The sequence below is a fragment of the Pipra filicauda genome, unplaced genomic scaffold (assembly GCF_003945595.2).
Source record: "Pipra filicauda isolate LSUMZ 115617 unplaced genomic scaffold, ASM394559v2 scaffold267_size1258537_pilon, whole genome shotgun sequence".
NCBI lineage: Eukaryota > Metazoa > Chordata > Aves > Passeriformes > Pipridae > Pipra > Pipra filicauda.
In genome coordinates, this window is record NW_024104384.1 from 328596 (window position 1) to 355960 (window position 27365).

General features: G+C 41.6%; 1 protein-coding gene across 2 annotated transcripts in view; it reads left to right on the forward strand.

Moving 5' to 3' along the window:
* The window catches only part of SPOCK1 (SPARC (osteonectin), cwcv and kazal like domains proteoglycan 1), a 264587-nt gene that overhangs the window by 122666 nt on the left and 114556 nt on the right, over window positions 1-27365 (forward strand). For both annotated transcript variants that reach the window (XM_027736212.2, XM_027736222.2), the window contains one exon: window positions 27230-27344. In XM_027736212.2, the coding sequence (XP_027592013.1) occupies window positions 27230-27344 (115 nt within the window). The remainder of the gene's footprint in view (window positions 1-27229; window positions 27345-27365) is intronic.

A 27365-nucleotide genomic window follows, 5' to 3' on the forward strand; every position in this document is an offset into this window, starting at 1 on the left:
ATATGACCTGTGCAGAAGTGGGTTCAGATCTATAGATCTGAAGCTTCCTCAGGGTAGAACCCAATTTCAGGGGACACAGTCCAGTGCCTGAAATACAAGATCCCCCTTCCTTCCCTTACCAGCTTTTCCACAACAGGTCATTGTTTTTTTTTTCAAGAAGGAAAGCAAAACAAAACAAAACACTACTTGTAGAAAAGAAGCTGAAGATGTGTTATTTTTTTTATTGAATATTCTTTCTATTTGTAAAGACTTTTTAAGCTCCTCTGCATTGAAATTTCCTCCTGTAAGTGCCATGTGAGTTATATCACAATTCTATCCTATGTGTGTTGCCAATAAACAACTCAGAAAATATGCCTAAGTTTGGGAGCTGGGTGAAGGATGCTGTGGTTTTACCTATTGTACCTCCTCCTGTTCAAGTGGTTTTGTTTCCTGGTTACCATTCGTATTTTCTTTCATTCTCTGCTGAACATGAGCAGAATTTGCATTTGCTGCTTAAACAGCTGTATTGGCAAGACCCTTTTGGGGCCAATTTTGTGGTGTATTTGTGAGTGTGGTCTCCAGACCACACACATCCCTGGTGTAAGTGTATAGTGTGCAGTGAGCCTTTACATGGCATTTGGAGTTTACAGGAATCCTATATCTGCAGGACTAGACATATTTCTGACTATATTTTTTAAAAAAAACTCTACTCTGGTTTAAATATCATTATAGTTGCTTATTGTTCCAGTTGGGACAATTTACATATATTAAGCCAGAACCTCTTGGCAGGGCTGAAGTCTGTGTTTGAATTGGAAAAAAAAACTCAGTCTGCTTTAAACAATGTTATGTTAATTAGGAATATACCACAAATAGCTGTTGTACATGTGGGTAACCTCTGGAGGCTCCAGCCCCTTGGCATTGTGTAAGCATTTGGGAGGGAATGGGATTCCATGAGCCAAAAAGCAATTACATCACTGCATTGTTAGTTATGAGAACTTCTCTAAGTAAAGCCTTTCCTTAAGTCTTTGATCTTATTCTACCTCTCTTGGTCCCTTTTTTTTTTTCCCTCTTTGCCTCCCACCTTCTCTCCTTTCCATCTGAGTAGTTCCTGTAGGGCATTGAACACCATCAGCTCCCAGGTAATGTGCACGTTATCACTGGGTTTCAGCATCAACGGGGGGGGGGGGGGGTTGGAAAACAGTTTTAGGATCCTCCTCTTCACATGTTCTGTTAATTCAGTGGCTCCCACCTTGCTTAGAGCCAGATTTTGCATGTGCAGGGAAAGGTGTCCCTTTGTGGAGCTGATCTGAGCCTGCTGCAGGCAGTGCAGCTCCAGGCAGAACACTCCAGTATCCTCCTGCCCTTGCAGAACCACACCAGGTCTCCAGGGCAGGGCAAGGGCAGGGGAGACTGGCTGGGTGTAAAGTGAGTGATTTGCTGTATCCTTTTCCTGTCCTCATTGGGCAGCTGCCATTGCCTTGCTGGCTCAGAGTCATGTTTTCTATACCCCCAGGAATCTCTGTAAAAAGATTGATTTATCACTTCACTCAGGGTTTGCAGCACGCCCCTCTGCAGACGTCTGTTTTCACAGCTACGCTCAGAAATAGCCTCTACTAAGGGATGCAATGAAATTCAGAGAGCTATTTTAAAAATTACAACAAACACAACGAGCCACAGCCCTTGGTGAGTTGTGAAATCTTTTATAGCTAAGCCAGTTTGACAGGACAGTCATTCCAGTGACACAGCACAGCACTCCAGTGGATATGGAGGCAGAGGAGCCTGGGGTGACAGGTTGGGACAGGTCCTTGAACTCCTCTTTGCTAGAAGTCAAGGATAATGTGTCGTTTCAAGGCCTTTAAACATCATCATTTGCAGGAGTGTGCAGAGGCTAAGGGGCTGCAGCTCCAGCAGCACCAGCCAGGCCAATGTTGGATGTTACAATAATTAATACATTTTTATGGACTTTGATTCCACGGAGCACTGAGTATCTCCTTGGGGATGCAAAGTGCCCTTAATGTCCACTGACACTCCGAAGGGTTGAGGCTTGTTTAGCCCTCTCTGCTCCCTGCACAAGAGCCCTCAGAGCTCTTTTGTTGCTACTCTCAGTCAACATACAGAGTTGAGGCTTTTTATATTCCCCGCTGTGATCAGGTCTCTGCTGGTGTCACAGAACAGGTTTCAAGCACTGCTTCCCTTTTTGCAAGTGCCAATTACCACAGCATTCCTTTGTTGTAGGTATCTTTTCCTCCTGTTCCTGAGATGGCATTAATCCACCTGCTCCAATTTAATGAATTAAAAAGAGAGACTCAATCAATTAAAGTAACTGAGTAATTGAGACCATCATTTCATCATCTTTGAATAGGGCAAAGCCTGTGTCCTTTGCTGTAGGTCCTTGGGTAGCACAGTGCTGTCAAACATTACATCATCCTAGAGCTGGTTTGTCACATCACACAACAAAGAAAATGTTCTCCATCAAATGGAGCAAAGAACATTTAAAAAGGTTTAGGAGTGGAACAAGTACTTAATTCATTCTACCTGAGAAAGGCACGGGTAAGGCTTACACCAACAATGATGTAAGTCACCTAAAGAAGAGCTTATCTTGTGCTGTACATGTGCATATTTTAGCATATAGAAATATGAGTTTGTGGGTATTTTTATTTAAAAATTCTCAGTGCTTTGTATCTTTACACTTCTTAAGTTTCACAAGTGAACAAAGAAATGTCATCTTGGGCAGCAATTATCACTGAATTTCCCACTGGTATCTGATGAAGCTGTGCTAGCTGTGTGTCAAGAAATTTAACCCTGCTTCATGTCTAAATGGTTGTTGGCAGCTCTGGGCCCTTAGAATGCTTTAAAACTGCAGAATTACTGTCATTGCCTCTCTTAGCGAGAAACCAATTTGGGAAGAGAGTTATTCATGTGTGCAATAAATTGATGGTCCTTGCACTGAGGTGGATGAAGAGTCATCTCTGTGAACCTGCAGTACTGGGGAGCAAGAGGTCAAGTGGGGGATGACAGACATGAAATAGTTTAGGGCCAGGAAGCCATTACTACATTTCAAGATTTTAATAGTAGGGTTTTTTTCTTTTATACTCAATTTTACCTCATGTACCAGCCTTTCAGGTTATTTGCAAAGACAAACCCCTTGTCCTGAGCCTCTGGTATAATCAGTGCCCGACCATGTCAGCAGCTTGTGGGAGATGGCACTGGCATTTTAGGAAGCTGGTTGGACAACAGGCTTCTCTTATGTGCATGTTCCAATGGGGATGAAGCACCAACTCACTTCTAATTCTTCTCAACTCATTTCTTATTCTTCTCAGTGTGTGAAGCACATCCTGCTTGCTCTTCTCTTGCAGTAAGGATTGGAGAGATGATCTTCCAGCTAAACACACCAGTGCAAAAAGTTTTGAGGTCTTTCTTTCATCTCTCTAAATAGAGGGGGAATTGAGAGGGGAGGGAGCTTGTGGCCAACAACCTGAAAAGGCTCTGAAGAGTCCAAGCAGCTCCCCAACCATGATGGGTTCATATTATCATATGTTGTTTGTAGCTGTGAGATCTCACTCAGTGGCCAAGAGGCTACACAGGTTCTGTATTTGCATGTGACTTTTACTGAATATTTGGGGATTCTGTTTATAGGTCCCAAGTTGGTTTTCATTTTCTATTGAGTAGATGGTAGCTTAGTTTACCAAGTGCTTTGCAAGAGAAGGGTTAGAATAGTGCTGCCTGTATTTGTCCCCTCCCTTTCTTCCAGAGGTTACAATCATTTTTTCTTTGCTATTTTTAACTATCTATCTATCTATCTATCTATCTACACTTATATATGTATGTAAAAGTTGCATACTCTTCAAGGGTTTTGGAATAAGATGGGCAAGATACTGGGAAGGAATTTTTTTTCTCATGTCACCAATAAGATAACCCAGAAGCAGCAATGTAAAAGAACAAAAGTTGTATTACAGCAGTAATTGCAGTGTCCTATATTAAAGATCCTGACAATCTAAGGGAAGGGGGTGATTTATTTTGAGATTTGGGTTTTGGCATGGTTTAATGATAGTAAATTCCATGCCAATTCATGTTATTGAGTTCTAGTTTATCTAAAATACTACACTAAATAAAGCATCTGTCTTATAACTTTGTCTCTGACTTTTATCAGACTAAGGCTTCACACTGAGATCTCATTACTTTTTTTTTTTTTACTTGAGAAATATTAGATATACCTTGTAAACCTCTAAGAGCAAACAAGTAATACAATAAACTGTTCCTAACAATGATCTGTAATAGTTTCTCGGGTTGTCAAGTTTCAGTAATGTTCAGATAAATTAAAGGAATATCTTTTTCATCTTTAAAATCCATCATATGCATTGCCCAGGCATTCAAGTCATGCAACTGTTCACATTAACTGTGTTTATTCCTTTTATAAATATTACTCAGAGGCTTGATAAGGAGCAATATTGTGCTCTAATGAGCATGTGGATGCTGCAGAGCTTTCAGAGAGATTTAGTTCAGTGATTACATCCCCTTGATCTGCCAATCTGCACATCTAAAGAAGCTATTTTGTTTTAATACTCTGTCTACCACTATTAACTTCACTGAATAGGTGACCCCCCCACACACATATCAGTATGTTTTAAAACTACTTGGGGATTATATTTAAGCCACTGTAACACTGCTTGTGTGTAAAGGTACCTCAGCATCTCTTGTAGCATAACATCCACAGATGAAAGGCAGAGAAGATAAAAGGCAAAGAGAATGTTACTAATTAACTCGGGATATCTAATGGGCCCCACTTCCAGTCCAATCTCCCAAAAATAACTGGCATGCAGAGCAGGCTCCAGATGGGTTGACTGCAGCACACATATGGCTGCAAATAAGCAGTACACATGTCTTGGGCTTCACTTGTTGGATTCCTGGCTGGTGGGAATGGAATGGCTCACAGTTGTGACACAGGAACAGAGAGATGCCAGTGCACTGACACATCTCTAATAACAGTTCAATTTTCGGCCCAGATGGGAGGCACTGATTGTTGGCCTTGGCTGAACGTTGCAGAGATAGGGCTTCTTTTCCCATTTCATTTATGTTTGACACATGTGTGTACTCTTGACCTCTTACTGGCCTCTCCAGTTGTTCTTATAAATAAGTATAGGCCCAGTGAAACTTGTAACTTGAAATTGTTGTATTATTTCACTGTGTCTGCAAGGTTTAGTTTCACCCTTTGAGTAAGTCAGCCAACTGCACAGCTTATCTGGGTTTTAAGTCAGCAAAGGTCTGTCACATACCTGGCTGGGAAAAAACAACACAGGAAAAATGGGAATGCCTTTTCTAGGTGCCACAAAAGAGCCCAGTGTCCCCTTTCTTACAGTGGTTTGAGGCAGATGCATCAGAAAAAAAATATGTTAAAATTGGACAATAAGCAAATAGGCAGGAATTTGCTACAAACACAGCAATTGCCCTTTGAAGGCCACCTCAAAGCCACCTTCAGAACCAGAAAAATTCCCTACAGCTGCAGGCAGCAGGACAAGCAGGAATGCTGCAGGGAAAACAGGACCTTCCGTAGCCAGAGCAGACATGGATCCTTAATGTGCCAGTAAGTGGTTTGGGATGCACACATCCCCCCATTAGCTCTTTTCCTGATCTTTCACAGATACAGGCTGAAGCCTTGAAATAGTTAAGCTTTAAAATCCTTTGTGTGATTAATTATGACAGTTCCAGGCATTTTTTCTGTCTGCATAAATGTTCAATCCTTCGGGGACCTCGTTAAGTTGTTGCCTTCATCCCTTTGCCGTGGCAGTGATGCTGCAGTTCCAGTCAGGATGGGTCAGCATGAAAAAAAGAGCACTTGTCTGTGGTTTTACATTACATCAGCCAAAGTTTTGAATTGTGGGAAACTGAGGAAAGAATTGCTCTTTTCCTGATGTTTGAGCTTGTGTTTATGTGCACGAGTGTCATGTTTGAAGAAGGGCATCTCGTACTCGTGGAACCATAAGTGAACTGGTATTTCTTCACTCCTGAAAAGCTTGTTTGAACATCCCAGGAGAAAATTCCACTTGCTGTGCCAGTAAGCCTTGTCTGTGTTTTTGCCTTAAGATGTTGATGGCAGCCTTAATCCTGAACCTCTCTTAGGAAAGTCAATGTAGAGGGTGATGCAAAATGTGCTGCGCTGCCGGTGCCCTGTCGTGCGGAGAGAGCTCTCTGCAGTGTTTGTTTACCACCTTCCTCACAGAGGAAACAGCAAATGGGGCCTTTGTTTTCTGTGGCAGCAGAGATGCTGCTTTAATGTCATCCCTGTCTTTCCTGTGCCTGACTGGCTCTCCGGTGCTGTCAGACAGCGGGATCCGTGTTTGGGCAGGTGGAGCCCTGCTGACAGTGGCACAGCTTCGCTGGCAGGAGGGGTGGCAGCTTTCCCACCTGTTTGAGGTCCATTTGAGGTTACTAAGCTTGATATTAAAGGCTACAGAGAATGAGCAGCTTTGATGAACCATCACTTTCGTGATTTCTTCACATTTCTTACGACGCTGTCTCCACAAAGACACCAAGGCTTTCGGGTGCTGAATCAAAAAGAGGATCTGAGAGACACCTTTCCCCTTGTGATACCCGTTCTCATACTGCCCTGAATCAAGGCTTAACACTCTGACTTGTGGCACCATCCACCACCTTCACACTTGCATGCTTCCCACTCCCCCCTTGGTTGTCATAGGAAAAGTTGGGTGCCTGAGTATTCCGGCCGTTATCTCCAGGGTTGGGAGCACACAGCGAGCTCCAGTGCCTTAACACTTGGGCATTTTTCCTGCCATATTTTATCCATCTGACAACCTGCTGTTACATAAAATGTAATTTGAAGTATGGTGCTTCATTAGATGATTTTACAGTATTAGAACCACCCAAAAGCTTTGATGTAGAAGATAATTAGTAAGGAATTACGAGGAGATAAAGAATGGGTGGGCAGACAAGGCTAATGAGTCACAGTCAGCAAAAAGTGGGAGCTGCAGTAGTTTGCTGTCATTAATATCCCAAGTATATTCCTGTTGCGTTTCTTCCCCAGGCATGAGAGGAAGACACTGAGAAGATGCATTTTCAGAGCCAGAGGTTGATTCCAGTCTGCCTGTGTGGTCTGTCAGGCAGTCACAGCACTGTCATTGCTGAATCACAGTGCCCTGGCTTCTGAAAGTCTGAGGCCATAACCCTAATCAGACTGAGTCCAAAATAAGCCACAGTCTAAATGGTTTCTTTTCTCCTTAGTCTGAAGTATTCAAAAGAGTTTTTTGTTTTAAGGGCAGCTTCACTGCAGGGCTGAGCCTCTTTTCAGACTTCTGGCCCACTTTGTGACTGTGCTGGGGCGGGTTTTGAGCTTCCTCATCAATTTAAACATTTGTACCACCTCCATGGCCCACAAACACACCCTGCACCTATTCAGCCTATTTCTTCTTATCTATTGTTTCATCAAGAGAAGATAAGAATCAATGAGAAGTAACTATTTAGTGTGTAACTTCCCTACCAGTCATGACCAAACAGAAAGGGATCACCAGGTCATAGCAAAATTCTGTTGTTTTCATTTGAGGTAGTAAAATTTGGTTTGGGGTTTGGTTTTGGAATTTGTTTGGTTGTGGGGGTTTGGGGGAGTTTTTTGGTTTTTTGGGGTTTTTTTATATTGCTGAAGATATTTTTCTTTCTATAGAATTTCAAGGCAGCTGGCCATTTTCAAATGTCTTGAATTTTATTTGGGTTCTGTGCATAACCTGGTTCATGGAGATAAAGCACAAGGTGATGAGGAGGATACTGGAGTATATCCTGAAACCAAATAAACCATTAATTAAGCAGATAATAGTCCATAATTAGAGTCTGTGGGTTCATTGTTTAAGGAGCAAAATTCATGATGATATTGGAAAGACAAAATTAGGAAAGGGTTTGGCCTCAGCTTTCTGTGGAGCTTTTCCTTCCAGCTAATCACATATGCTATTAGTACATTCCTTTAATTCAGCAGGAGATGGTTTTAGAATATATTGTGTTTTAATAATCTCTTCCCTGGTGTTAGCATTGCCCTTTACCATGTCCCTTGTAGTTCATCTGTGTTCTACTGCTGACAGAATTTGCAGTTATTGTCTCTTACATTCACAAAGCTGCCTTCCTGAGGAGGGAACAGGTTATCAGCTCTTGTAGTCATTTTTAATCATTTTGAAGAATCATTTCTTTCTAATAAGGCAAGTGATTAATTATCGTGCCCTTTTTATCAGTGTAAAGCCTGTCAGGGGTGCAGTGGCTTTCAATTACAACATTTCGAGGTTTTCTTTGGTAGAATCCAGCATATTTAGAGACAACCCCATAGTTAAGCAGCCTTTTTTCTGTACAAGCTATAATTATCTCCTCAATTATTGTTCTATTTATTTACAAATAAAGGCCAAATATCCGCAGTGGAACGTATAAAAAATTAATAAGAAATTCCATTACCCCAACACTGAAGAAAAATGTGACATCCCAAGCTTAATGGAAAGGGAAATATCCCATCCATTTGCATGATTAGAGAATATGGGCCCTTCATAAGCCTAAAATAAATGAAATACCAATATGAAATTAGGAATATGTTTCTCATTTATAGGGAGTCCTGAAGCAAGATGCTTTTGTCTTTTCCTAATAGCCTCCCTTCAGCCTCGATTGTTACAGATTGCTGTGGAGATGGAATGGAACTGTGCAGCAGTGCAGGGAAGAGGCAGGAGAGCAGAATCCAAATACAGCAGCAGAGAACTTTACAGAGTGTGAAACTCCTTTGTGTTGAGCCATGTTGCTTAATTCTCCATAAATCTGCAGGAAGGTTTGGCAGAGGGGTTGAGGCAGTGCAAGATCCACAAGTTCTGAGCACCTCCCAAAATCAGTGTCTCTTGGGGTGGCCACCAGTCCTTCCACAGGAAAATCCCAGTGTTCCTTGTGCTGACTGATATTTTCCATGGGCACATCAGACAGCTCTGGTGCCGTTCCCCAGGGAAATAAAAACACACGTGCCCCTTACTGCTTTGGGAATTTTCAAGTGGACTTGAAATTGTTTCCACCTGCCTTTTGTGTGTTCTCTGTTCCTCGAGGTGCCCCTGCTTTGCCACCAGACTTGACAAGCTCTTTCATCTCCTCACTGGGAATAACTCACTGTGCTGTGAAAGATTTCCTCCACAGAGGGGAAAAAACACAGCCCTTCTGAGTGTTTGCATAAATACCAGGAGGACTTGGAGGGCCACAAATCTCCTTCAGCAGTAATCCTATTTTTTTGATGCTATTAGTATAACAAACTAAAAATCCTTTTGCTTATACCATTTGTTTTCCCAAAGGGGACTGTTCATGCCCTTAAAAGCTCTTAGTGCATGAAGCAAGTGCATAAATAAAGAGACAACAGGAGAAAGAAAGATTGAATATTTATACAGTCAGCACTCAGAGCATTAATGAATCTTTATTTATTATTTTCTCTCTTAAACTGAAATAACTAGCAAATAATGAACTTTCTTATTGAGAAGGTGTTCCTGGGGGTAAAGCCTCCCACTAGGCAGGAGGATATGGGGATGCCTCTCTCTGTCTTAAAATATTCTGATTCATTTCTGGCCTCATGAGTAGTAGGAAGGCATATTTCTGTGTCTAGCACACTTTGAAGGGATCATTACTTAAAAGGCTCAGCATTTCTTGACAGACAGAGAAGAAAGTTCAAAATTTGATTTTAGCTGGAGATCTGGGAAATATTTTTTCTCAAGTATGCAACAGCTATTTTTGAAGTGTGTCATTCACCCCAAATATGAAATCCATGTCCAATCCCAGTACTTCCAATAGCACAAATTGGGGTTTTTCATGGCATCAGCAACACAGTGCACTTTCTGTTTCTTCCTGTAGCTGATGTCCATTAAGTTAATTGTATTCCAATCTGGCTAAGATTTATTAGTGCCATGTGAATTCTAGTTTGCCTGTTAATTCTAATTCTTTCACCTGTTGGTCCTGGTTCTTTTGGTTGGTTTTGTAGGGACTGTGCTGTGGATGGAAGTGATCTCAGTTATTTTTATGAGTTCTGTGGATAGGTGGGAAATCCTCCCCAAATCCCCCAAACTTTGCAGCTGCAGGAGGTTGTTTTGGCTGCCCAGCCCCAGAGCAGCCTGGCTCTGGCAGCACCACCCTGTTCCTCACTCGGCTGGCAGAGCTCTGGAATTGCCTCCCAGTCCATCCCTGCCAGGGGTCAGCAGGAGCTCTGAGATGAGGAGTGTAGCCTGCTTCTCCTCCAAGATTTACCATGTCACACTCAGGGCTCTATTCACATTTCTATGAATATACAGGGATTTCTCTTGTCTACAGCACAAATAAAATAATCCCCTCTTTAATCCTGTCAGGACCCGTCCTTCAGCCAGCCAGTAGAGGCCACTCCTGGTAACTGAGGTCTTTCTCACCTGCAGTTGCATCCAGAAGCTTCCAGCTTTTGCAAATGCAGAGTGCAGAATACAATTTGGCTAATTCAGGATGACAGAGAAACACATTTCAGTGAACTGGCACAGAACTGGCAGCCAGAGATACTTGAATTCTCTGCCTAGCTCTGCCTTTTAATTTTCTTCCATATTTCTTTACCTAAGACTGATAAACCTCTTGCTTTCATTTCCCCCACAGGCTAAAGTGCAGCTACTGCAATTTTATAAGGTTCTTGAAGGATTACTAAAGAAATTTAAAATCTTCCTAAGGTGCTAATAGTGTTAGGCTGTATCTACCAGAACGAGCTCCCAGTTCTGAGAGATAACTGAAGCATAAAAGCTCAGGTTAACAAAGTCACTGTAACTAATATAGTCTAAACAGGGAACCCCTAATCCTGCTTACCAGGCTTTTAAACCTCAACATTCCAAAGATATGTGAGGACAGGTCCTTGATTTGAGGTACAGGGCTGAGCACACAGGGCCTCTTTCATAAGTACTTATGGTACCTGTTGATATATTTGCTGACTAAATTCAAATCATGAGTGCTTTTTGAACTTTTTTGATGAGTAACAGAAGATAAGATACCCCTCTCTTTATCTTTATCTAAAGAAAACACTTTAAATATTGCCCAGATTAAACATCTGAAAGACAGATTTTGTGAATTCTTCACAAGTAAATTGTGTGAGAATCCCTCTAGTTGCCTTCTTTTTCATGGTAGTGTTGTTAGTAATTAAATATTTTTAATAGCAGCACCTCAGTAATGTAGGGGCTTGCCAAAGCTGTCTCATTTTTTTCCTCTGTGGATTATTGCAATCTCATTAGGGTGTATCATCACAGCAGCAGGGATTCATCTGTCTGCATTTGGGTGTCTGTTACTATGGATCTGATTGTCTGGATTCTACTTCTCATGGATACAGACAAATAGATACTCTGGGGTGTAATTCATCTCATATTCAGATAGCTGTCAAAAACCAAGTCAGAGGAATTGTTGGGTTTTAGATGCCTGCAGTGTGGGAATCTAATGCTAAATGAGATGGTTTCCAACCTGGTATGTTTATGTCTTGACATTTCCACATCAATATAATTTCCCAACTGGTAGTTGTCAAACACTGGAGAATTTTTGATTTTTTTAGACTTAAATGGAAGTGTGAGCGAGTCAGATTTAAGTGACATGTTTTCATTTCCTGTTTTGGTCTCTCAAATGGAGCAACTTACACTTTTGTGTTTTGTCCCTTTGAATTACACGGGCTGTAAGGAAATGGGGAACAGAATGTATTAAGGGATGGCACACATGAAATAAACACCAAGTGCTTCAAATTGCCTCAGCTATTAGGAAAATGCTTTAGTGTGAAAGTGTGTTACTGAGATGGCAGTTCCCACCACCATTAGCATCCCTGCACAGAGAAGCTGTGGGTCATACCTCTCCATACCACAGATTTCTCAAAGCAGGCATTCAGCCAGACACTTTGGATAAGAGCTTGAGCTGAACACATAGTCAGCTGGTCCCTGCCTGTGCTAAATTCAGCTTTTGTTCATCACCACTTAAAATACTGGCCTTGGTGACTGGACCTGGGGCCCACAGAAAATACAACAGTCAAAAAGAATCTCTGGTACTTGTGTCTCTTGGTGCTTCTCTCTCTCTCTCTCTCTCATGCATTTCCAAGGGCTTTAGTTGACTGGTATTTTTTAGGTCTGTTTTTTTCCCACTGAAAGATGCACGGTTACCAGTACATGGAGCCTTCTGTTCTTCACATAACATTAAGTGCTCCCTGGGGGCTCTTCACGTAGGCGTTCTCTGCTGAAGATTTGCCTCAGGAGTCTGTAATTCCTCCAAGAAGAGCACATATCTTTATTTCAGAGTCATCACAGGCTATCACACTGGCTGATGCTCACTCACATTCTGCTTCATTAACTGTTCCTCATTTGTTTCCTTCTCTTGCCAGCCCATTTAAGCCAGATCCCCAGTGTACCCCCAGTAAAGCCTGGACCAGGTTCAGGCAGAAGACAGATGGGCTCATGCCCTGCTCCCTCTCTCTGTGGTGGACAAATTATGTCTTGAATACTTCTTTCAAATGTTACCAAAATACTGGCAGCAGACTTGCCTTTCTAATAAAATTACAAGTGTTACAATCTGGTTTTATACTAGATTTGGGAAATTCATGGTGCTGGAGAGGAAGAAACTTGACATGAGAGTGTGGACGCAGCTTGAGATGTCACTAAGGGACAGCAACACTCCCTTAGGGACTTTCTGTCTTTTCCCACTAAATCTGAGCCTGTGCTGTGCATTTGCATGTTCTTATGGGCTGACCCAGGGCAGTGGATAATGGGCACACTAAATCTCAAAGAAATAGAAGGAGGAGTCTAGAAGCTTGTAAGTGTTGATGGATAATGTCACTCTGATTAAATGTGTAACCTAATGTAATAAAGTGGCTTCCAGTTGATCATCTTCTTGGGGAGGGCCCAAAGCTTCCATTCTGGCAGGAGGCATTGTCAGCTGGGGATTTCTCCAACTCCAATTTCAGCTGCAGGAACATGTGGGATCATTTCCGATCAGGCAGTACAATGGTGTGTGCTCTATGGCAAATATATGTACCACAAACGTAGTGTTGGACAAATTTTAACATCATTTTGAAGCTATGTGCATTATCAAGATGTTAGTAGTTATGGGATGCTTTTAGGATTTCTCCTTCCTCCATTGCTTGTGTGTATGAATGCACATTGTCATCTTTACATTAATTTGGAGAAACTGGAAAGTGAAGCATGCACCAAATCCCCTATTCTTCATTAGCTAATTATCTCGTTGTGAGGCCCAGCATTCAGCAGTTCAAGCAAATAACAGAGATGTGAATTATTCATTAAATGGGAATGAAAGATTGTAGCTGTTCCAGTCTCCTCTCTCTGACAGCTCTATCAAGCATGAGAGACAATGATATTGGCACCATAACAGCATACAGAGATGGGGTCATCGACCCAATCTGTCCCTACTGTTTGGTTTCCCTTTTCTCTTTTAAAACACAGTAGGAACAGTAATATGTATGGCCCAGCTATCAGCTTTTCCATGGTGCCAAGAATGTCTGTGTCTACTGTTGTTATATTTCCATTTGTTTCTCTTTTTTTTTGTGCATTTTCTTCTCATATGTGTCAGCAGTAAAGGGTTTTAATCCTCCCACTGACCAAGATAAGCCTTGCATTTCCCTACTTTCCTGTTGGTTCTATCTTGTGAGTCGTTTTACAAAGCCCATTTAAAGGGAGAAAGTGAACTCCTGATCCCAAAGAAAGCGAAGTTTCCAGTAGTCTACGATAATATCTGGTGTTTCATCATTAAAGGATAAGTGTCTGCACAAATAAGGCCATTTGTAAACTTGCACATCTCTGATAGAGTCACTTAATAATTCCCATGCCCATAATGGCTCTTTGTGGACACTGACATTTCTATAGCAATTTTTAATTGCCAGTGAATGCCAGCAGAGGAAGTTCTGGATAAACAGCATTTTAAAGGATCAGCACTCCAGCTGTAACACTCAGGGGTTTCAAGTGCAATGAATAACTTATTTCAGATTACTCACAGAAAGGAGCAACTATATGTTCATTTTATTTCACTACACAATCATGACAGTCCACTGCCTGTAAAAATACACTTCACTTCTCTGTATTTATATCATGAGCCTGCTGAATTTCTTCTTCATTTGTTTGCTTTCTCAGGCTTCAAGTCAATAAGAAGGGTCAGAAAGCCTTTTAGCCGTGGCCTTTTGGCTTTGTCCTGTTTTGTTCTACAACCAAATGATCCAGAAATCGACCTGAAAACATAGTTAAGTGATGTGAAATTTAGACATAGTAACAAATTACCAGCAGGAGAACATGCTGAGTTTCAAATCATCCTGCAGCCCGGGGAGGCTGCTCAATTAATTAGCTGGATAGGAAACTTTAGGGAGGAGTTACTGAGAGAATCCACGGGAAGGAGGGAAGGAGGACATTTCTTCTGAAATGGTGACATTGGCACTTTGACACCCGCTGCTCTGAAGTGTTTGCCAAGCCTTTAAAAAGAATCTGTCTTTATATTTTAACATCAGTGTGCCACCAACCACCTTCAGCAGACACTGAGAGCCAGTGGTGAAGGCTGCACATGCACTGATGGCCATGTCCCACATAGAGCCTGCCCTGTTCAGGGAGCTGATTATGCCTAATAAATATCTTGGCTCTTATTGACTGTTCCACTCACATTAAGAACCCTCCTATGGTCGTCTTCCTTTAGAGGGAAAAAAACAAATCACCAAGATTTGTGGGCCATTTAAAAACCTATAGGGCATGAAATTGATACTGTGTGAGGAAGAGAGAAAGGAATTCCCTCATTAAGTCTTGCACATTAGTACAAAGGCTGTTACTGTAGTTTAATGTGAGTTCTTGTGATATTTCCTCGTAGCTCATTTGTACCAAACACATGGAATAATACACCAAGATACTGATATTTCTTTAATTATATTTTTCTAAGGGCTTCACCTTTTTTTTCTCCACATGTACTGTCTGTGAAAAAACAAAGGATGGTTAAAATGAGTGTCTGAATTAAACACCTTGAACTGAAACACGGACTCCCTGCTTCCAAACTGAGACACGTAACATAAAGGCTCTCAGGAGTTATGGGGCAGAATTACATTTTTACTCTGTTGTTGATGAACTTCATGGTACTGAACACTGAGGTTGCCTCTGTGGCAGCAGGAGAAGCTGCTGGGACAGTGTTTCTTGCTAAAGCTTGTGATAGAGTTGATTGGATAGAACTTAACTGCTGCTCAGGCTTACAGGTTCTTACAGCTGCTCCCCACCTCTGAATCTCAGTAAAGAAAGTTACTTTAACATCCCAAGTGTTGAAAAAGGGTCAGAGCACAGAACGTGAAGCTCTTGGTTAGTTTTTTTTCTCTCCTGCACACCTGACATGTTCAGATTGTCTGCAGTCTGCTCTGGCGTGACTTAGAGCGGGTGAAAATTTCGAGTTAGGCTTTCTGGCAGCATCTCTATCCTGCAAAGTGCTGTGAAATCAGCTGGAAAATTATGTTGCCCAAATTATAGATGGAAATTCAGTATTCCTGTCAGACAAACACATTTTGTCTGAGCAGATTTTAATGTTTGACCGTGGCAAAATCAAGCTAAACTCGTTTTCCCAGTTCAGTGTCAGCCCAAGTATCACAGGGGGGTGGAAACCCAACAGGGGAGGGAGGAGGAATCAGAAAGGAGCAGATACCCCCTCATTGGAAGTCCATCCTGCTTCAACCTATTCTGGAAGTAGAGAAGACCTCTTTGTGATGATGCACCCTTATTAAAATGACAATTTCCTGATTAAAAGCCAATAGAAATCCATTCTGCAGAAGCAGCAGTGGAATGGATAAATCGTGCTGCAATAAAATTTCCGTTTTCTCAACATCACAGCACATTTATATAAATGGAAATGTTTTTTCCTCCTTAATACTAAGGTCACCCTTGTACTGGTTCTATTTTCTGACTGTCATTTTTTGCCAGGGATCTTGTTTGAAATCCAAAAAGTATTTGGGGCAATGGCTCCAGATATGTCTAGAGATAGATCAGACAAGCTGACTCTGGAAATATAATATATATCCCCTGAAAGAGAGTAAAACGCAGTTTCCAGTTCCATTGTTACTTTGTGTTTGAATTATTCAGCTTTACAGATACACACGGCTCCTTTTTATTAGCACTCCATGTTTCATCTTTGTTCTAATAAAAAAGTAACATGTACATCAGGAACCCTGAATAATTCAGTCTGACTTCATAACTCAGGGATCTCACTCCTTTTTCAAGGCATTTCTTGCCCGGGTGTTCCAGGAATCAAGCAATTCTCTCATGAACAGTTGTTCCTCTGTTGTAGAAGTCGATTTTAGCTCCCCTGCTGAGTGCCAGGTGACAGAGTTTGCTGTTGTATTGCCTGAGGCAGCTTCAGCTCTTTCTCTGTGGGAAAAGGACAAAACAACATTTTAGTTATTCCACACAGTTACTCAGGTATCCATAAGGAACTGTTCAAACTTTAATTCTTCATAAAGGATCTTCTTTCAGAATTCCTTTGGCTAAATGTTGGCAAGAGATGTCAGATGATATCTTCATCCATGCCTATTTTTTGAGAAACATAAAGCATTTTAATTAAACTGTGAATCTATTTAGAGCCTTCTAAACATTGGCTTTGTGTGTTTAAAAATTATTACCAATCACTTATCAAAAGACACATCGAGATGCCCTGCAGTGCATTAATGAGAACAGAATTGTGGCATTTGCCAGAGAACTACACAAAGACAACGCTGATTAACAGCAGCTCTGTGGAGGTGATCTTTTGTTGTTAAAAATTAATTTTGAGGTCTCAAAACCGAGAGAGGAACTGAAGGCTGCGTGAATTAAAAATCAGATTGTGAGATTCCAGCAACTGAAGTGTAGCAAGAAAAGAAAAACCTGTAGAAAGAGCTCAGTGTTGGCTTTTTCCTTCTGTATGTGTGTTCTGCAGTGTGGTGCAAGTCCTATAACTTCATATTTTCAGTGCAGTCAAAGCACCAGACACTTCTGAATTGCAGTGCTAATGCCCTTCCTTGTGACCACTTTCTGTCTTCCAGCCCATTTGACTATCTGCTCTCCACTCCCGAGGTGAGCTGCTAATTTTACCCTTTCATCTCATTCTGTGCAGAAAAGTCACTGATTTCCTACTGTTTAGAAACTCCCAACCTCAAAATTTCTGCCTTTGACCCAATTCCAGCAATTACTGGTCGATTCCAGCGGAGTGGAGTTAATTTTTACAAAATGATTTTGTAATTTATGACTTTTCATCCTTATTTGTTTCACACTAGACCTTCTCTCTTGCACTGTGGAGTGAGGAATGGTATTAGATCCTCCCTGGTTTTCCCAGCACTGTTAAGCTCCAGCTAGAAGAAGGAATTCTCTTTGCTGTATTTATATTTACTATACTTTAGAACCAGGCAGGCTGGGCATTTGTCCTTTCATTTATTTCCCATTTAAGCCTCTTCCAGATATCAATTATATGACTAATTGATTATCCATAGAGGAGCTTTTTCTTTTCCTGCTTAGGTAATTCCTCTCAAAAGCAATGAAAATTCCATTAGGCAACAATCTATTACACCAGTCAGCCCCCAGCTAATTTACACTTCTGATGTGTTCCTGTTTCTAGATTAAGTACAAGGCCTGTGCTGCAGCATCTCATTCTGTTGGGCTATTTTTGATCATGTCTCATGGCTAAAATCCCCATAACTCTATAATCCTAGTGGTTTCTTCTAACAATAAGTTCTTTACCTGTAAAAATACAAATCTGTGATTTTTCCCTTTCATCCCTAATCCAGAGGTGTTCCTGCCCATCTTGTAGGGTTTTCCACAGTGGTATCAGGTTGACAGGAGCTGCTCCCATGTGATGGGACTGGAACTGCTCCTTCCCTAATGAAATCACTCTTCAAAGAGCCTTTTATTTCTGTGTTTGTTTTGCTCAGTGCGCACTAAAACTAATGTAATATGGAAACAAATCTTCCTCTGTTGATGTGGAAAATGAAGTGTTTTGCCCACGTTTCCATGGAGACAATCAGGCTGCCATAAATGAACATGAAATGGCTCTTAGTTCTGCAGAATTTAGCTGTGTTGAAGTCATTTCATTACAAGTCATTCATGGGGTCCTTTGCTCCTGTTCTGTTCTGCCTCCCAGGAGTCCCAGGGTAATTTCTAGGCAGTGAGTGTTGCTATCCCTGTTTTAAATGCTGGGGAAGATAGTGAGGCATAGAGTGACTAACTCCCTGATCCCAAGGGATGAAAAAGGCAAGGATAGAACAAGAAGCCAATGTAAGAGTGTCTTTTCCTTCCTGACCCATTGACCAGGACAGCGACTGCCCGTGCACTGAGATGCCAAGAACTCTAAGAAAAAGTGTAAAGTTGGGAATTCATCCCCGACATATTGTTCCAGAGAATGTTATCAGTGTTCTACCTTATTGATTAAGTATAAAATCATAGAAACACGGAGTGGTTTAGGTTGGGAGGGACCTTAAAGATCATCCAGTTCCGACCCCTTGCCCCGGGCAGGGACACCTTCCACTAGACCAGGTTGCTCCAAGTCCAGCCTGGCCTTGAACTCTTCCAGGGCCAAGCTTATGTATTTTATGTGCAGTAGCTGATAATGTTTGGATCCAAAATCTGTTTCATTTATCCTTGCAAACAAGCACAGGAACTTACTGGCAGAAGTGGAGTTTTTCCCACTTGCAGAGCTGGGTGTCTTTTCTGGTGTAACATTTAAACCCGAGCTCAGGGACGGGCAGGGGGGGCCTGGAACTGCTGGGGACAAACAGAGCAACCTCGTCAGCCTGGCAGAGAACTCACACCCAGCATTTTTATTGCTTGCTTAGCTCTCTCCAGTGCTGTGTTAGAAGGGAGTTTTAATTATGCAGATCGAAATACTGAAATACTGATTTGTAAAACCAGGCCTTTGGTCCTTGTTTTTCACTATTTGCTGATGGAATCAGTGCTAAGAGTGATGCCTTTTTTCTTCTGCATTACCTCTAAAAATAAGCATTAAAAGATATGTGTGCTGTTCATGTTTTGCAATGAGATTTAATGGCTAAAAATATCTACTGAAGAATAATAAAATTTGATTGGTAAGAGATTTTTCTCTGTGAAAAATACAGAGGAGTTCCATATTGTTTCAATTTTATTTTTTCTACTCGTAGTTCACAGTGTTACACTTCATTATAGCTTTTAATCAAAGTTGGAAAAGGGTTCAGTATCATATGAGCTGGCTCTCTGAATTAAATCACAGTAATTTTTTTCCCATTACATTGCTACTTCAGTTAAATTATAAATTATAGCAGCTTCAGAACCGTTCCAAAAGTGTTTCACTGCATACCATGTGACTTCTCTCCAAGCAAATCAAAATATATGTTTGCATTAATCTGAAATGGGAAAGGTATATCTTTAATTATGCATGAATAATTTAAAATATTATTTTCAGAAGAAGGCATAACGTTGTTTGTTTTCATTGGCCTCAGAGTAAAGTAATTTGTATTAAATGAAATCCCACTAAATAAATGATAATTCTGTAACAGAAAACCTAGTCTAGGTCACTTCACAGGAAAAATTATATCCAGCGTTTCAAACTCACCATAGGATTGTCAAGTCCAAGCATAAAGAAATCTCAGTGTTATCTTATATATATTTCCTATTTTTTTTTATTTATGATGATTTGGAGTGTTTTGCATGGCCTAGATATTTTTAAATCTTTGTAGTTTACATTTTCAGTATTTTCCCAGCAGCAAACAGATTAAAACCTTTCTGGGATTTGGAGAGAAACCCAAAGTTCTGTTCTGGCACTGGGATCTGGAGGTTTAAGGAGATCAGGTGGTGTCACAGGCCCCACGTTCAATCACAGATATGCAAAATGCAGCCTCAGCTAAAATCTGCCTTAGAATCATCTCACAAGCTGTTAGCAACCAACCAGTGCAGAGACCTGAGTCTTTCTCTCTCTTTTCCTTTGGAAAATCGAACCTGGAAGTCTGCCGGAGCGAGTTTCGTTCCAGAAGAGGGGTGGCAGGGCTTGGAGGCAGCCCAGGGGCAGGGGATGGGGGCAGCAGGGGCTCTCCCAGCCTGCCTTGGCAGAGCAGAGAAAGGCTGGCGAGGTGTTGGTATTTGGGTTAGAGACTGCCCTCAGCAGAGGGCTGAGCCTGGTTTAGCTCTGGTAGGAGAGATCCTGCAGACCTGGGTCCTCCCTGAGAGGCAGAAGGAGAGGTTTCAGCATTTCCTCACATTCCACCAACTCAAAATTAGAGGAGTTTTTCAAGCTCTCACTTGCATCCCAGGAACTTGAAGCTGGATCACCTCAGGGGTTTTGGGGACTGCAGAGCTGCTGTCATTAAACACATGGCAAAGCCCTCTGAGTCCCAGAGAATGGGGTAATTTTTATACCCCACTGCTTCCTGGAATTAATAATTGAATGGAACATCTGAGCAATGTCCTTCTGTTGGGTTTTTTTAAGTCTGTTTTGCTTTCAGCTGAGCGGGATATGCAGAAAAGCACCCCGAGGGTACGACATGTGCAAGCACAAATTATCCCAGAGTGGAAGTGCTTGGAATTGAGAGGAGCATCGTGGCACTGGTGCCAGATCACACTCCACTGAACTGTGCGAGTGAGCCACACTTGCATGTTGGATGAACCTTTGCCTTGCAGGCAGGAGAGTTCTTTGTGAAAAGGACACCTGCACTGAGGGTTGTGACTGATTATCACATCCACCAGTGGAAGCACATTTCCCAACTTACAGTCCTATCTTATTTTTCTTTTCTTCCCCGTTTTTTTCTCTGCATTGGATTTCTGTAGATTCGTCAAGGACATTAATTTAAATACTCGGGTTCTTATCCTTTGCTTCAGAAAGGAAATCTGTAGAGTCCTTTGAAGCATCTTCTGCCTTGGATGGCCCTCAGCAATGTCAAAAGCAATTATATGTCAGTTATAAGAAGTGATTTTTGAAAGTGCCTGTAAAAATTAAAATAGATGTTTCTGTGGCATTATATCAGCATCTCCAGCCACTCAGATGTTGGAGTGCTCCAAAGAAAAGCTGTACAAAAAAGCTATACAAAAATACTATGCAGTGATGGAACAAATGCTGACAGTTTGAGATGTCACTGCTTAACTGCCTTGAGAAATTCCATTTATTGAAAATAATTCATATACATGTTTGAAACATTCAGGCTTACAGTAATTAATTTTCAGCTGAATTGATTTCTGGATACAAACTGCTCTGAGGAGAGACAGAGAGACTGACATATCTGAACTGAATGGAAGACATGCTCTCCCCTAAACTTGGGGAAGGGTTAACACCAATTTTCTCCCTAATGAAGCAGAATGACTTATGCCAAGATTTGCAGAAGCAGGATAAAAAACAGTGGTGATTATTTGCTTTTATATGGGAGGTGGGTCTTGTAATCTGTTATTAAATAACTCTTTGTAAAACCAGAGTTATTAACAATATCAGCTCTGAGAACAAACGTTAACATTCAGCTCCAACAAAGAACATGGTCTTCCCAATGGCTATAAAAGCCTGGAAGTCCATCCCAGGCTTACTGGGGTGTCTTTTTCATACAAGGGGATGGAGTAGACCCTCTGCACTTGGGTCTGTGACAGTCTAACCTCAGCACATGGATTGGTTGAAGTTTTCCACTGGAGCACTGGGAACTTCTCATGTGTTCCCGGAGAAGCAGAGCAGTGCTCACCTGAGTGCTCTTTAACTGAATATGTAGGACCATGTTCACCTTGGGAAAAACAGCATCAATTCCTCACGTATTTTAGAGCTGTAGAAGCTCTGACTCTGGTGGGAAGGCTGTGGGATGCTTGGAACAACCAAAATGTTAAAGGCAAAGCTGTTTTTAGCCATCATGTGTTGAGAACGTGCCCTTTCCCCAGCAAAAATCAAGAGCAAAGCTTGTAGGGATTTTTCCTGACACATGTTTAAGCTGCTTAATGGCTTCTTAGACATTTGCCACGCCAGGGTTTTCATGCAAGTGTGTAGTAAAACTCCACCACTCGGTTGCCTCAGTCACACTTTCTTTTTGGTTGTCACTGTGCTGCAAGTGGAGACAAGATGCTGATTTGAGACCTTCCCTCTTGGGTCTGAAGTTTGACCTAAGATGCCATCTGAGCTTCATGCTGGATGGGGGGGAAGCCAGGTGAAAGTCAGAGCCTTCTGCCCAGACCTGCTTGTGTCTGCAGCTTTCCCATTCCTGCCTTTCCCATTCCTGCCCATTTCCTGGCTTTTCCAGCCAGGAATTGTGCTTTCCTTCTCGTGCCTGCTCGTGGAGTGTAGCTGGAATCAGGTAACATGTAACCATACTGAAATGCACACCTATAATGTAATGCATCGTTTATTTGAGAGACTGAGTTTTATTATCGACCTCTTTTGTATTAAAATATACCCTGGGACCTTTTCATTGAAGAGAGCAGGTCTCATTTTCCAGTTCATCATACCTTTCCCAACAGATGTTCTTCTTTTCTCATACAGTCAGAACAGATCCAAGGGGATTGAATAAAAGCAAGTGCTCTTGACATTGCATTATTTTTGTCATTGAGTGATCATAGTACTTATTGGCAGGCAATTTTGGGAACAGAAAACCTAATATTTACATAATGCCGTCTCTTTTTGGTTGTGCAGTTCATTTCAGCTCCACTAAACAGGCACACTTTGAAATTACTCCCTTTCCCCTAAGGAATGGTCATAAAAACAGAATCAAGCTCATAAATCTTGTCGTGAACTAGTTGTACAGTTTCTGCAGGATTACACATCCATTGCTGTGAGACACTGAAAGTATTTATTTGTTATCACCCTTTTAAAGTCAAATGTGTGAAAAGTAAATTCCCTCTGTTGTGATTAACACAGTGACCCACTGCCACAGCATGTGGAGCCACAGGCTTAGAGAGCAACTCCTCCCTGTGCTGCCATTGACTGAACTAAGATTTTCCTGCAAGTCATAAGTCTTCTTTTATAGCGTGGTAATAAATAAAAACATGAAATTTAATAGAAAAGTATCTCAAACACTGCTGGTAGGTCTTTGTGCAACACTGATTTATATTGCAAACCCACAGCCTCTGGTGAACGGTGCAAGGAGGGGAGAGGAAAGTGTGCTCAGTTCATAAGGGAAAGTTCTCTGGTCTGCTGGGTGGAGCTGGGAGGGAAAGGGATTTGGGATGCAGTTGGTGTCTGTAGTCCTTTTGGTACTGGAAAGCAATGTCAACATGCCATTATGAGGTTGTTAGCAGGCTGGTACAGTCCCTGGTGTTTATATCTACCAATTATTCTGCTCTCTCTATGAGATAACCATAGAAGATTTATAGTTTTAAGAGAGAATTCAGGTTGCTCTGCATAATAAAAGCTAGAGGGGGAAAAAAAAGAAAAGAAGGAATGCAAGTGTTTTGTCTCAACAACAGGAATTCTGATGCTGCACCTCTATTTTATATAAATGGGTCAAGCACAGGTTTTGGGTCACTGTGTATATAGGGGAGCCTTTCCCTTTGCAGTGCAATGAGCTGACCTGCAGAGTACAATTTTCTTCCAAAAATGTTGTGACCAATGAAGCAGAAACTTTAACCCACTTCTTCACTTGTCAGACAGGAAGAGACTTCGCAGCTCTGAGTACCAGGACAGCTGGGCAGAAAGAAAATGTCAGCAGCAGAAACCTCTGGGTGTGAAGGGAGGAAGAGGGAGATTTCTGAGCCAAGATGAAAAGCCAGACATCCTGAATTTTCCCAGGACAAAAAGCTTCTGAAAACGATTACACTGAAAGATGGGCAGTGCTGTATTTCAGCCAGCTGCCTCCTGGGATGGACACTTCCCTTGGAGACCAAGTGTGCAGGGATTTGAATATGGGAAATGCTCAGAAGAGGAAACTATGAAGCCTGGGCTCCCAAAATGATAGGCAGGGTGACTGAAATGGGTTTTCATCAAAGAATTTATGTTCATGTGAAACCTTGAATTCCAATACTGACTGGATGTGTATCCCCTTGCAAAAATTTTGGATGAATCCTCAGCCACTGTCAGGTGAGATTGACTGACCATCAGTTTTACCTTCAGACTCAGCCTAAAGAAAAAGTGGGAAAATGTTCACATCTCAAAGCCAGGCTTAAGGTATTTTTGCTCCTACTGTGCAGACAGACCTGAGTGCAGACTCCTCTCGACACAGAAAGGGGTGGCTGTAGCTTTCCTTTCAAGCTGATAAAATAACATCATCTCCCCGCTTTATTTATTTATCTTTACTTTTAGCTCTTCATTTGCAAAGATTTCCTCCTCGTTGCTTTAGGACAAAAAAACTGTAATGACAAATACGGTTGTTACGTTTCATCTTATTCCCAAGGGTGTGTTCTCCTGCCAATGATGAGCATCTGCTCCCAGTCATGGAGAAATCTGATTAACAAAGCGTGATCTTTGATTAGCATATTTCAGAAATTGTTTCTTATTATGAGCCCTCCTTAGGGCTTGTGTTGCTTAGCAGTGGAACAACCTTCCAAACGTATTGAACGTGTTGGGGAACTTTGCAGACATATAAAGCCCCACTTGGAACTTTTCTGTTCCCATGGATCATACATTCTGCGTAAGTGGACAAAAATCTCAGGAAATGATAATTCACATGGTGAGTTTTTCTGCTGTTTTCTAAAAAGAAGTTTTTCCTTGTATTTAATAAACTTCCTGCTACTGGTTTGAACTCTATGTAAGGGCTGTTTGTAATGAATAATAAATGATACTTCTATTGTCTGTTCCATGTAAGGATTTTCATGAGCTTTTCCACCATAAATGAAATAATTAATCCAATGGACAGGTGGGGGAAAGCTTTATTTATTATTGTCAACATTATTATTCTTTTCAATTTTTGAAGCAAGACACTGAGGTTTGGGCCTGATTTGTAAGGGAATGATGACTGGGATTTCCAACCACATTTTTTTCCTGTTGCTTTTCTTCAAGCTATTCAACTATATTCATATGTATTTTTTTTTGTCTTTTTTGATAGGCAAATTTTAAATTGCAAAATATTTGAAAACTGTGTTTCTTTTACTAGTAATGTAGAGTGTGATACTATTTCAGATCTGTGTGCATTTTCACTGCCTTAGAAAACCTAAATAGTTCCTGAAGTGGGTAAAATTCTCCAATTAGAGTAAATTTTACTAGGAAAAATTGTTAATATTTTAACTGTGCATGATGCCACATAGACCATGTGGGCCAAAATTTTGCTTCTCTTGTTCCTGCCAAACCAGAGTTGACTCTCAAGGCTAAACCCACATCACAACTTAGTTTTGGCTGAGGGAAAACCTAAGCACAAGGCCAGAGTGTGCTCTCCAGCAGCCCAGTGCTGTTGGCAGCTCTCAGCCCTGGGCTCTGAGCCAGTTTGCACAGTGATTTTTGTCGAGGCAGCATTTTGCATCGAGGATGTGCCACCAGCAAAAGCAGACAACGTGCCTGTGCTCCAGCAGCCGAGCAAGGCCAGCTGCAGGCGAGCAGAAGTTCTGCTCGTTAAGTTTGGGGGTGTGGGAACGACCTTTGAATTATCTCAGCCCCTTAAAGCTACGATCTGCTGACCCTGCACACTCTGAGTGGTGCTCACCCTCCAAAGGCTTTGCAGAAGGAGAGTGTTTCACTCTCTTTTGCAGTTTAAGAATATCTAGGTGGACAGATAACTGAGGAAACTGTGCCTCGCCTTCTCAATCCCTGTTAAAGATCTGCTCCGGTCTCTAACTCAGTCTCCAGGGAGAGTAAAGAGGATTAAGAGGGTGTATCTCACTCTTAGCGTTCTGGGAATGCAAAGGGCAGGGAATGGGATACTTCTCATCTGCCTGACTTAAAAACGACACCAAAAGGCAACAGCAAAACCCCCCTGAAGAGCCATGTCAGCCTTTGTGGTTCCACTGGGACAGACCCTGTCCCCTCTAACCTGCCCATGTGTTTTCCTAACGCATTAAATGTTGATGTCTTGTTGTGTTTGGTGCAGGAAACAGATGGTCTTTTCTCCTTCCCTGCTCATTTCACCTCTTCGATCACTTCTAATGGCTTTAAAAGGAAAAGCTTTTAGCACTTTTGCTTTGTTTTTACGATTTCCACCCCCCCTCTTGCACCAAAGGCATTCCAGTAAATACATATGCACTCAATTGCCCGTCCCAAATGTGTAATGGGTGTTAATGTGGCAGGAGCTTGTGGCTGTGGCTGTTTAACCCAGCACAGAACAGCTGCAGCTCTTAAGACCTGCAGGAACACAGAAGAATCCTCTGCCTATTGGAAATGTGTTTACTCTCCAAGAAATTTGGTACGTAGCAAACTGACAATTCTTGTACCTCAAACAGTCTCCTTTGAAAAGTGAGAGAGGGAGGCACAGTTGTCATAATGTGCAGTAGGAGCTCTATACAGTCCCCAAAATGCAACCAAGAGTGATATGGGGAAGGATGGGAGAGGTAAAATGGGATTTGAAGACATACTGAAGAGGAACAGAAAGTCAAATCCATGGCAAAAGAATGTCCGAAAAGAGCTTCTCTAAAAATCGCTTCTTGAAATTTCTCAGTGTGGCTGAGACTTCCCTTCTTCTGAAAGTATTCACTTAACCATGCTTTGAACATTTGTAATTCATCATGGCACGTAGTGCCTTACTGCTTGATCTTCAGAGCATCCTTTTGTAAGAGAATTTATTTAGAGAGATACCTTTCAAATGGGACAACAGCTTGGGCATATTTGCTCTCCAATCCAACCTCCAACAGCAGTGATGGTGATGCAAGTTGTTGTATGAAAGCCCAGGATTATTTTATTGTTATTACTGCTCTTCTGCTCAAGCATTTTAAATACAGGAGACGCTTCTCTGTAAAAATGAAAAAATAATTTCTGCAAAATGATATGCCTGTTATGCAGCATCTGTGAAATTAAATTTATTAGCGCTCTGCAATATGTCAGTTATTAGTTAGCTTCTAAAATATCACTCATTTTGTTATTTGTGAGTATATTTTATCCCATCATAACTTTTCTATGAGATAAACAGCGTGATATAGATGGTTAAACCAGAACTTCATCCTGAAGTTTCGTGTCTCATATTAATGGAAATGCAAGTTAGATTATTGTTCAGTAGTCAGTCTTTAAGCTCTCCATCTGTCTTTTTACATCTTTCTACAATAGAAAACATCCCTATTTCACGTGCAGTCTGAAAGCAGCAGCACATACTAGAAAATGGCAAAGTCTTCATTCGCTCAGACGGGGGAGTGTCCGTTCTAACCAGCTGTCATCCCTCAGCCAGGAGAGACCTTTGTGTGCATTTCTCACTTTCTTTTTTGACGTGTGTGATGTTTTACAGCCCTCGATCCCTCCAAGGATCCCTGCCTGAAGGTGAAGTGCAGCCCACACAAGGTGTGTGTCACCCACGACTACGAGACCGCGATCTGTGTGAGCCGCAAGCAGCTGGTGCACAGGTGAGGGAACCTCGTGTGGTT